The 12,388-nt window shown below is 45.0% G+C and overlaps 2 protein-coding genes across 2 annotated transcripts; one reads left to right on the forward strand and one right to left on the reverse strand.

Annotated features, from left to right (window-relative positions):
* Window positions 1-7,497: 7,497 nt before the first annotated feature.
* Window positions 7,498-8,804, forward strand: SLS55_010193 (uncharacterized protein; the record flags this gene model as incomplete). The annotated part of the gene is made up of 4 exons (XM_066781582.1): window positions 7,498-7,822; window positions 7,882-7,939; window positions 7,992-8,442; window positions 8,787-8,804. 4 exons carry the CDS (start codon window positions 7,498-7,500, stop codon window positions 8,802-8,804), a joined length of 852 nt encoding a protein of 283 aa, XP_066627865.1.
* An 818-nt stretch (window positions 8,805-9,622) lies between these two features.
* Window positions 9,623-10,393, reverse strand: SLS55_010194 (uncharacterized protein; the record flags this gene model as incomplete). The annotated part of the gene is made up of 3 exons (XM_066781583.1): window positions 9,623-9,676; window positions 9,721-10,338; window positions 10,391-10,393. The coding sequence occupies 3 exons, from the start codon at window positions 10,391-10,393 to the stop codon at window positions 9,623-9,625; spliced, it is 675 nt and encodes a 224-aa protein (XP_066627866.1).
* Between the last annotated feature and the right edge of the window lie 1,995 nt (window positions 10,394-12,388).

Genomic DNA, 12,388 nt, shown 5'->3' on the forward strand with positions numbered 1-12,388 from the left:
AAGAGAGAATTTTCTTAATAAAGACCTCGTAGATAAAGCGAAAGTACGAAAGATATAAGACTTTATTCTTCTTAGTCGAGAAGATTAAAACGACTATTAAACGAGGCCGTTTAAGTATTCTCTCGCGAATAAACGAATTTTCTATAGGTTCGAAGGCTAAGAGTTCTAGCGTAGCTTTCGTCGAAAGAAGAGTAGGCGTAGCCGAAGATTTCTTAAAATTTTCTATAGTCGTATCTATAGCCTTAAAGTCCTCTATCTACGTTAAGAGTAGTAGAGTAGAATTCGAAAAGAGTAAATTCTACTTCGAAGAAGCTATTCTAGATTCGAATAAAAATTTCTAAGCTCTTTCTTAAAGAAAAACGTGCTAGAAGAGGTATAAGTAGAAGAAGAAGACTAGAAAATAAATTATTAGCTTTAGTTTCGTCTAAACTAAGCCGTAAATAAAAGAAACCTAGGCCGAGACGAGGGTTTTTCTTAATTACTTACTTCTTAGAAGTAAATAAAGGGGCCGATAGGGCCGATATAAACGTTAAAGGTTTTAAGAGGCTAAGAGGCGCCTTAGTATAAAGCTCGAGCCGATCGGAGTATCTATACTCGTAAAACTCTTTAGTAAGACCTAAGAAAGAGGCTTTTAGTAGGCTTTAGAGTAGAATTCCCGGGCGTAGGGCGGAGCTATCGTAATATAACTTCGAAAGCGAATTTCTTCGTGTCTTACGGTTCTCTATATAAAATTTAGTATGAATTCGAGTAATTTTTAAGGGTAAAGAGGGCTACGAAGCCCTAGCTAGCCTAGTACTATCTAAAATATCTTTTCTTCTACGTACTACGTAATAGCGCGTACGTCTACGAAGCTAAAAATTAAGATTTTAGCTAAGAAAATCGAGGGCTTTCGAACGGTATCGATCTTAGCGCGATTTTCGAGGGTCGAATTCGAAGGTATCTATACGCTAAATAAATTCTTTTAGTTATATAAGTTAATTAGCTTAAACTTAGACTTTTACTACTCTATACTTAGAACTATAAGATCGAGACTTTACTAGGATTTAGCCTCTAAATTTACCTTTATTTCTCTAAGAAAGCGGGATACGTAGGTTAATATTCGAGGCCTTAGATTAAAAGAATAGACCGATAGAATTTAGACGAACGAGAGGTAATTAATTAACTAAAAGACTAAGTTCTTATAGAGTAAAATATACGATTCTTAGTAAAGAACTAGATCTATCTTTAACTCTACTACGATGTCTAGAAGGAATTTCGTTACCGAAATACTTCTATTTAAGTTAGCTTATAGAACTCGTAAAGAACTTATTAAAAATAAGTTTATTTAGAGTTTTTTAGGGCGTTTCTAGGCCTCTTTAGCTTTTCTATCTTATAGAAGACGCCGGCGATAAAGAATCGCCTTAAAATAGCCCGATAAGTCTTATCTTCGATTTCGAAGGCTAAAACAAGTAAAAATCTTTATTATTCTTCTCTTATCGTCTTTAGCGTAAGCTAGTAAGAGGTGCCGATAATTTTAAATCTAAGATTAAAGATTATAACTTTAAATTAAATAACCTCTCTAAACTTCTCGCGAGAGAAGATAGAGAAGTTCTACGTAGATACGCCGTATACTACTACTTTAAACTACGTACGATTCTTCGTAAACGATTAAGTAGAGATAATCTAATTAATTATAGCCGTATTCTTTAAAAGAAATTTAATAGAGAAGGACTCGTACGCGGTAAGTACGAGGTTCTTTTTCGAGAAAATAGAAACCGTAGTAACTACGAGCTCGTTCTTATTTTATTACTTTAAGAACGTCTTATTAAAGATATTTTATAGGTCGTACGGTAAGAGGTCTCTAATTTTCGTAGTCGAAGTAAGAACTACTTAGCGGGTAGTCTTTTTAGGCGCGAAGGCCTTTTACGCGAGGTTCTTCTACTTTCTTTCTATAATAGAGATAAATCTATCCGCGTTTTTCGAGACTCTTACCGCCGCTAAGACGTACGTAGGCGTAGGCTAGCTAGATACTACGTTAGATCTTTATATAGACTAAGCCGACTACGCGTTCGCGTACGTAGGCCTCTACGAGGGCTACTTTAAAAAAAGAATAAAGGCGAGTTTCGAGAGGGCTTTTATTATTTTCGCGAGGTCTATCGCGGTCTTTTCGAGGGCTCGTATTTACGTAGCGAGAATTAAGCCGGCCTTTTCTACGGTTTTATCGGTCTTAATATATTATCGTATAATCTCGATTAGGTTTAAAATAGACCTTTATTCTCTTTCGGCCTTAGAGAGGTTCGTAGCCGTAATAAGAAGACTAAGAGATCGGTTAATAGCCTCTTACGCGGTTTTTAGCGAAAGTACTATACTTTTCTCGCTTTCTTCGTAGTAGATAAAGCGAAAGGTTAAAATACTACTTACTCTCTTAGTCGAAAAAGTCGAAATAACTATTAGAAGACGTCGTTTAAGTATTTTCTTACGAATAAAGAGGTTTTTCGCGGGCTCGAAAGCTAAAAGTTCTAGCGTAGCTATCGCTAAAAGAAAGATAGGCGTAGCTAAAGGTTTCTCGAAATTTTTTATAGTTATATCTATAGTTTTAGGGTCCTCTATCTATGTTACGGGTAGTAGAGTAGGGTTCGAGAAAGATAAATTCTACTTTAAAGAAGGTATTCTAGGTTCGAACGAAAATTTCTAAGCTCTTTCTAAAAGAAAAACGTGCTAGAGAAGGTATAAATAAAAGAAGAAGACTAGAAAATAAATTATCGACTTTAGTTTCGTCTAAACTAAGTTATAAATAAAAAAAGCCCGGGTCGAAGCGAGGGTTTTTCTTAATTACTTACTCTTTAGAAGTAAACGAAGGGGCCGATAGATTTAATACGAATATTAAAGATTTTAAAGAGCCGAGAGGCGTCTTAGCGTTAAGCTTAAGCCGATCGAAATATCTATACACGTAAAACTCTTTAGTAAGGCCTAGAATAGAGGCTTTTAGTAGGCTTTAGAGTAGAATTCCCGGGCGTAGAAAAGAGCTATTATAATATAGCTTTAAAAACGAATTTCTTCGTGTCTTACGATTCTTTATATAAAATTTAGTACGAATTTAAGTAATTTTTAAGGATAGAGAAAGCTGCGAAGCTCTAGCTAGTCTAGTACTATCTAAAACGCCTCTTCTTCTACGTACTACGTAATAGCGCGTAGGTCTACGAAGCTAAGAATTAAGATTCTAGCTAAGAGAATTAAGGGCTTTCGAACGATACTAGTCTTAGCGCGATTCTTAAGAGTCGAATTCGAAGGTTAAGGTATTTAATATAAATATAGACGTAGATAACGTGTAGACTAGATATTTTATTATCTATACGCGCGTAGAGTTACTACGTCGGCGTTAACGTTAAAAGATTAATAATTTAAATACGCTAAGTTTATTTATATTAGTTTTACTACGGCCCGCCTTAAAGCGAGAAATATTATATATTATAAATTTAGTAAGATAGATATATTTACTAATACTACGCTTTACGTAGCGGTTATATTATAATATATCTTCGCCTATATTAAGAAAGATATATATTAATATCTAGAAAAAAGTTTTATATAGTATTTAGTCTATTTAGGCGCGATGTATAATTTAAAAGATATTTTAAGATTTTAATATTTCTTACTAAGATACTAGCTAGATATATATTAAAATTACTTAAAATAGCCGGTATTCGTCTTATTCGCTAAGAGGGTTAGTAATCTAGTAGAAGAAGTTAGTAATTATATAAAGAAAGTTAGTAATTTACGTATCTAAATAATATTTAATTTAAATATATACGTTATTAATAAGTTAAAAAAGAAAGTAAATTAAAAGTACTTTAACTCTTATAATATTACTTTAATCTTACTTAACGTATCTTACTATTTCGTAGATATATAATTAAACTAATTTATATAATTTTTTATATATATTTCTTACTAAACTATTATTTAAACTATTAAGATAAAATACGTTAAAAATAATAAAATTTATCGTAAATAATAAGATACGACGAAAATAAAATATTTAAGTAGAATATATTTACTAAAAATCTTCTACTAAGTTTTAAACTAGAAAGTAGCGTTAGTAGTAGAACTATAGCTATATAATTCTTAAAAACGTCTTAGATAGCGTAGAATTAAAAGTAGCCTTAAATAGTTATATATAATACTACTATTATCTATATTTATAGTATTACGTTAGATTTAAGCTTAGCGATATACTAATAAGTATAGCGTTAGTTGAAATCCTACGCGCTTTCTTTCGGTTAGTAATCGGAAGTAGGATTACTTACCGTCTAGTAATTAGTACGCTAAGTCCGCTAAGATCGGACAACCATCATGTTAATCGAGTGCTACGTAGAGGGAACTGGTTGTGTTCGCGTATACTAACAATTTGTAAGCGCCACTATCGTCATCTATAGCATCCTCTGGAGGGTGATGTGCGCCAGCTGAAAACATGTGATACCTCCAGCCGGAAGTCGCTTTGGATTCCGCTTACTGAACAGTTGATGTGATGTTGCGCACTGGCTGTGACAAGGCAGAATGGCAGTATACATTTAAGAGCTTCCCCCGTGCTTTTGGTTTTCCAGTACACATCCGCCTGTGGATCCATTTCTTTGATTGATTATATGCAACAACACGTCTGAAAACCAGCCTTGTGGTTTGGTCCCCAACACTCAAAGGAGCGACAACCCAGACAGTGGACAATAATCATCGCAACGAGAGTTCGGCTTCACACGCACCGTGTTTCCGTGCGTGACACGACGTACGATTGTTGTCGAGAAGAGGTGTATTTCTCATCTGCCACGCCAAACTTTTCACCACATCCATAGCGGTAATATATCCCTTATCCCCTTGAGCAGAGAACTCAGCTCTGACTTCATCGAAGGCTTTCAAAATCAGCATCACGGAACTACCGTAACACATTCTCCCATCGAGGCTCCCCCCGACCCGCAAGCATTATGGTACACTGGCAAGCCGAAACGTCTGTAGCCGATCAACATCAATGCTCCTTCTGCGGCGAGATCAACGGTACTCTTAGTTACTGTCAAGGATGTGGTGCCGATTATTGTGAAGGGTGCTGGATGACACAGGTGGCGCACAAGAGAGAAACGCCTACCCACGAAAAGGTAGCGGCCCATGTTGCAGACAAGATAAGAAACGCCCTACGACCACCCGAGAGTGGAGCAGAAGAAGAGAAGATGCACAAAAAAGACCTCCAAACTACGTGGTTCGGCATCCTCCGGCCTCAGGACTCGCGCCCGCTATTCCAGCTATACGGACGATTGACGGAACTGGCAGCAATGCCCGAGAACGATCCACAACCCGAGGATGCCAGTGAAAAAGCACACCCGACGCCCGGTGTAGTGTCTTTTGTGGGAGATACCGGGGCGGGCAAGAGCACGCTCGTCAAACTCCTGGTTGAGAATCAGAACCGCCATCGTCGATCTCTTCAGACACCTGTTGTGGGTTCTCCCACGTCGATCCAAGCTACATCTGAAGACGTTCATATGTATTCGGACCCCAAGACCGCATCTGAGAACATTCCCATACTCTACGCGGACTGCGAAGGTCTTCTTGGGGGCAATCGAGCGCCTCTTGCAACAACATTGAAGCAACCACTCTACGGACCTCTCGACGGCCCTTCAAGGTCCTGTGAGGACGAAAATATAAGAGGAGGTCTGGTCTATGAGAGCGAGATCATGTGGGGTGATGACCAGTCACGCCAATTTGCCGTCAAGAATCTTTACCCCCGCCTGCTGTACATCTTCTCTGACGTAATCGTTTTCGTGGTCCGGAATCCCAGGTAAAAACTTCTTCGTTATTTCCATTTGAGAAACTGACATTTTATCCCTACAGGGTTCTTGAGAGCGTGTTTCAAAACCTCATTGAGTGGGCGAGCGCTGCGTTGGAGAGGTCTGCAAATCAACCTTGTCTGCCTCATGCCATCATAGTCTTCAACGCCTTAGATGTGACGAATACCCCCTCGGCGTCTGACGAATCGGTCTGGGATATTGATGCAAATACGAAAAAGTTATTGGCGCCCTTGTCAGAACTTATTCGCCAGAATCAATTTTTCAACAAATACGTCGATTTCTGGACGGAAAAGGGAAAGACAATCGAAAGCTTTCAGGACCTGGTTCACTGTTACTACAGTTCAGTTGAAGTAAGCTTAAGAATTGCTTCTCCTCCTATATGCTTACCAACTGTTACAGGTCCTTCGCGTTCCTGATCGCCAGCAGCCAAGTTTGATTCACCAACAGACGGAAACGCTGTATGACTGCATCCGCTCCAGCTGTCACAAGTCAATCAAAACAAGGCAGGGACTCCGCATGCTGTTTGACGCTCAGGACTTGCAAACGTATATGGAGTGTGCTATTGAACATTTCTCGATTGGCTTAGAGAAACCCTTCGATTTTGTCCAAGCGTCCGCTGTCCGAAGCCCCATACCGTTCGATCTCGCAGGGAATATATTGAAGCTGGCGATCAACATCATGCAAAATTGGCACGATGATATCGACGTGGAAAATCTCTTTCTTTTCCTTGGCTTCATGGTCGCATCATGCATCATGTTGGACATCGTCCGGAGCAGAAGGACTGGTAATTATCACTTTAGCGAGGCAACGATGATTTTCAGGGCTGACAATTAGCAGGAAGGCTGAATATCGTATTCGGTCATTACGTGGAATTCCTTCGCTCAGCTGTTGAGAATTTTCTTAACAGCCATTGGCCTTGCGAATATTTTCAGCCTAAGGCTGGCTTGCAGTGCGTCAATGTCAAAAATGGCCACCCAAAAGGACACCAAGCGTCTGATGGAAAGATATTCGCGACCGGGGATTACACAGCAAGAGTTTCTGTTAAGGATCTTCAGCGCGAATTCGAGGCTCATACTTTCGCCTGCCTCGAGAGGCTCTATGCAAAGCTACAAGATTGCACAGCTCAAGGCGATGACGAAGTCTCTGCGGCAAAAGAGATACATCTCAACGACACCCTGATTCCTTTCTGGAACGGTCTGAGCAGTACCGAGTCAGACCGCCACTTTCACAGTCATACCGCCTGTTTCTGCTGTCTGTTCGATGTTCCACAACACGCTTTGCCTTGTGGACATAGTCTTTGTACCAAGTGCGTCAACATGTACGGGAGACGAGATGGCCCTCAGATGGTTCTAAGGCTCCACAAATGTCCTCTTTGCACTGGTGGTCCTAGGCCTATTCCGCCGTGGACTATATCTCTGAAGCCAGAAACGGCTGGGGTCAGGATATTGACACTTGATGGGTAAGTCCCTTTCCGGATCCGAGCAAAGTAATAACTGCTTATGGAACTTGAAAAACTAGAGGAGGTATGAGGGGAATCATCGAGCTTGAAGTCCTACTCGGCATTCAGCGAGCAATGGGGGGCAGGCTTCCAGTAATGAGCTTTTTCGACCTTATCGTGGGAACCAGGCATGAGCACTAGACCCAGCTTGATGTCAACACTTGCTAACCTCGTACCAGCACTGGAGGCATGGTTGCTCTTGGACTTGGCGTCAAAGCATGGTCGGTTGAAAAATGTATCCAGACGTTCGAAGGTCTGGTCAAAGACGCCTTCACGCCGCGCACTGGGATCCGTTTCCTCCGACCACTGGTAATTGGCTTCAAGGCCTCCAAGTACGAGACGAAGCCGCTCGAGGGAGCGCTCGCTAAAGCATTCGGTACCGATGAATATCTTTTTGGTGGACGAAGGCCGTCCGCACAGTACGAGTCGACGAAGAAAGTCATTGTTATGACGACTTCTTCTGGTATGCCAGTAGCGCTATCAAACTACGGTCGACATGTTCCGCCGGAGAAGTGTAAGTGTTTGTTGTAGGCCCCGAAAACCTTAGTGGGCGACGTCTGATCAACCAAGCAGTGACCTACCACTACCAGAGAGGCGAGACTGAGGAAAAAGAGCTCAAGATCTGGGAAGCGTGGGTATCCCACCAACGGAAACCGACCTGCCACACTGACACACTCCTACAGAGCCCGGGCCACCTCCGCTGCGCCCTTCTTTTTCAAACCCTTCGAGCACAAGGGAACAGGGCAAACATACCTCGATGGAGCTTTGTTCCACAACAATCCGATCTGTATAGCCTTAAGGGAGCGGCAGCTCCTGTGGCCGGATGAACCGTGCGAGCTCCCAGATCTCATTTTGTCTCTTGGCACAGGAATGGCCCCCGAGCGGAAGGTCCAAGAACAATGCATACCTCCAGAGAGGGCGCATCAATGGCTGCCCGGCTTCCTAGGGTGCATGTTACAAACGGCCAAGGACCACTTTGCTATGGCGCTGAATTGCGAAAACATCTGGAAGAATTTCGTCGAGTCCCAATCTAGGTCTTGGGATCTATCGAGATTCCACCGCTTCAACCCCGTGCTAGTTGGAGATGTTCCATCGCTGGACGCAGTTGACCAGATGAAGTCCATCCAAGCCCAGGTGCGTCAGGCTTGTAGTACAGAGGGAAGTGAGAGTACGCGTCTACGACAGATCGCCATGCAGCTTGTAGCCTCGAGCTTTTATTTCAAAAAGAAGAAGTCGCCCGACAATAGAACCGTCAAAGGTGAGACTGCGGCAGAGGAGAAAGTAGCGAAAACTACTGACAACAAGCCAGGGGATATACTCTGTCGGTTTCCTCAGGAGTCGCTGGAGATTTGCGAATTGGGCAGGTTACTCCGATCCTGGGCAGAAAGGGATCTACAGCCGCACTTCCAACACAAGGGACCGGAGAATGCGGCAAATGTGCAGCATATTGGGACACTGACTCAAAAAGATTTGGATAGCATGGTCAAAACCTCTAAGTTTGAACCAATCTCCGTACAGATTGACCTCCCAGCAGGTGACACAAAGACCGGGATACTGCTATCGTTCCAGGATCGGCATCGCAACGAACATCCAATCAGTGGGTTCCCACGCCGACTCTCTAGCGAAGACTCGCAAGGAGGTATGTCAATTTTTTGTCCACTTCTCGGAGGCGGCAATTAACCATGGCACAGGTGCTGGTAAACGACCTGGAGAGTCCTCGGCAAGGACTCGTCGACGCTGGTATAAATCGGCCAGTCCACCGCCTGAGAAATGGATGCCACCTGATGACGCTACGATGGCTCGCTTGCAAAGCATTTCAATGGCCTCTTGGTGCACAACAAGCAACATTCTGGGCCGACAATCGTAGGAGCACTTTGGCAGTGAAGAAGTGCCAGCCTCAAACGAGAGAAACTCTTCTCTAGCCACGTTGGACCGACCCGAGCTTCATGATAACGCCACCATTGATCACACTACTTCTGTGAGTCTTCAATTTCGCAGCCGTCAAGCCTTCTCCCTCGAATCGCCAATTCCGTGTGGACCTGAAGATTTGCTAATTCAGGTGCCGCTCTGGCTTCAAACAGGTATCGTAAAATGAGCGAACAGGGACCATATCCGTGTTCTCGGGTCGTCGGGCCTGACTACGAATACATCCTTACGGATCCGCCAAATCCCCGCCCCAAAATCCCCCAGTCTTCCCAATAGATTGTTGTCCAAGTTTCGTGGATAGTCCTTACCGCAGTAGCCAAGGTTCAATGTATATTAGCTCTACCTGCTTTTTCTTGATTTTCATAGCAACCTTTCGTTCTTCCCTGATTCATCCAACTCGAGGAATTCCTGTGATCTTTCTCTCCTTGTTCTCGATCGTGTCCTGACGCTCACCGTGCTGTGCACTGCTTTGATTGATGTTTTTACCTTCTGCTCTTCGATCATCTCGTCGAATGAGACCATGTCATCATTTATCTCGCAGTCGACTTGCCATCTTGGCAGAACCTCGAATGCGCAATGAGGTACAGTGAGTGACTGACCGAAGTCCAGAAGGAGGCCATCCCGGTAGTTTCGCGAACAAACGTCTCTTGGATAGACTCCAATGCCGTGCAACGTCCACAGGTCGTCGCGCATCCGACGGATGTTTGGCCGCCTTTTCTTGCTGATGGGCTCTTTTGATTCAATCAACTGCTTCACCAGCGCTCGGATGGGCTTCCCTTCGTCGTTTTCCTGGCGGTTCCATTCCACGACGCCGTGCTTCTCGCGCAAGCACTCTTCATCCTCGGGCGATAGATGCAGGTAGCCGTAACACTGCGCGGCAGCGATCTCCCTTTTTCTTCGCTTGGGGGTTCGGTCAGAGAAGTCTCGGATGATTTTCTCATACTTTTTCGGCACGGCTCCATCGTGGAACTCGTTGATGCGACCGTAAGCGCGGCACTCGGCGTAGAACGGATCGATGTGGCCTTCGAAGTCCGTGTCGGAGATTTTGCTATTTTGGATGTCCGAGAACCGGTTGCGTTCTTCCATTGCATCGAAGAATTTGAACTACTGATCGAGTGAGCAGAGTGGGGTGGAGGGAAAAGGAAGAGAGAGGTACCATCTTGAGGGCGAAAGGTTGCGAGTTGATGCTGACTTTGAAAACGTATCCTTCGGTCCCGCCGGAATCTCCCGCGTCAAACTCGCCCAGTCGCTCTTCGAATACAATTCTGGGATGGCGGACGTTGTATGCATGCATTTTCGGACCCTCGCATTCTCGTGGGAGCAGCTCGTTGGGTTGTCGATCAGCCCTTACGACCGACGTCGGACTTGGCCGCCGGGTGGGCTGCCGTCGTGGACGGGTACTTCGAAGCATCGTTTCACGATCGCAAACCCATTTTCCCTCCTCTCTGATGGCCTTGGATATGTGTTGAGTGTGATGTGCCTCGGTGTTGAGCGTCTTGTGATATATGTGGCGGTACTTGCCAGGGGGCTGGGCGGGGCGGCGGGGTGCGGCGAGGCGCGAGGTGGGATGGGTGGTACCGGTGGGATGGGTGGTACTGGGTACTTAGGGTTAATTTCGCGCAGTTTTGCTGGGGGGACTCCCCCCACTTTATGCAACACGGCCCGTTATTGGATATCTCTAGCCTCACTGCGGGCCGAATCGCCTGCCTTTGCTTCATCTGTCCGGATCGACGCTGTCCACGTACCCAGTACAGCGCGAATCGCGGCACAGCAATCACATTAACAGCGTGCAATATGTTTCTCCCCCTCTGCCTGTGCGGCCTTACGACAGGCACCAACAATAAAGCACCGTGGTCTGTCAAACCCTACGTAGCTGTGTCTTCTTACGTCCTGACTGGGGTGATCGAGTAGACAAGACGCCGAGCTTCGCAGCACGATACTCGCATCACACGCCATCCCCGGTCGCTTTCGAAACTTCCAATGTCGTCGCTTCGCGATTACCTCACAACCCGGAACCCCGACATCACCGCACGCCACAGCAGCATCCCCATTTCAGACGGAAGAAACAAGAAAAGCATAAGCAAACGAAATACCGAGAACCGCGCATACTCAGCTCCGTGTCGGGTCCAAAGATGGAGAGAGTTCAACGGTGCAACTCTATCGAAGATGTACCCTAAGCTTCTCCAGGAAGAAGTCCATCTTTCCGACTTCTTTCCGATACGTCCTGCATTCCGGGAAGTCTGGAACGAAGCGTCGGTGCAGAACATCGTCCACAAGTGGAATGCAAATGTCGTATGCGAAGCGCTCGAGGAAACTAAAGGATTGCTCAAACATGAAGAGTGCATCTACATGGAACTCGCCTGCCATACACGGCCGGTCGATAGTGGCCCGTCCTCTCGCCCGTTCTTTCCGGACTGGGCGGCCATCCGAATGAAGGATGAAGGGGAATCAGGACAAGACGAGGCTCCGCAGAGCATCCTGCCAGGAGATACCAAAATCAGCACCACGTGGAATCCGGACGAGATTGAAGAGGGCTATTGGAGATTGCCCCCCAACAGACGACCGCAGTGGTTCAAACCACTGGCTCAAATATTCTCCTACTGCCACAGGCTTCGAGCGCGGTACGGCTACTTGATAACTGATAAAGCGCTCGTGGTCGTTCGTATCGGACCTGATATTAACGCACCAAGTAAGAATGGCCCGCACACTGTGGAAGAGGAAACGGACAACAATGGGCGTTTAGAGTATGCCACGGTGAAGTGGGCACACGGCAAAAGCAACAGTGGCTCTTTGACAATAAATCTGGCGTTGTGGTGGCTGCACTTGTTGGCAGCAAAGGATAATTCGCTCCAATGGAAATACCCCCCGCTGAGAGTGGAGGTTTTGCACGAACGAGAGCAGCCGGCAGATCCTGATGCTAACTCTCAGCAAACGGACATCGTCACGGAGCCAGACGCGCACATACAAGATGAGCCAACAGACGGTGATCCTGCTTGTCAGCAAACAGGGACTGACACGGAACCAGACACGCCGTCTGGAGAGGAACCTTTGGAAAGCCGAGATGATAATTATGTTACTAGTTTCTGTCCAAATCCGAGCGGAAGTGTCGACGATTCCTCGGTCCCAGAGGCCACGTCAGTGCTCGGGAAAAGGC

The sequence above is a fragment of the Diplodia seriata genome (genome assembly GCF_021436955.1).
Source record: "Diplodia seriata strain FDS-637 chromosome Unknown scaffold_12, whole genome shotgun sequence".
In the NCBI taxonomy this organism is placed as follows: Eukaryota; Fungi; Ascomycota; class Dothideomycetes; order Botryosphaeriales; family Botryosphaeriaceae; genus Diplodia; species Diplodia seriata.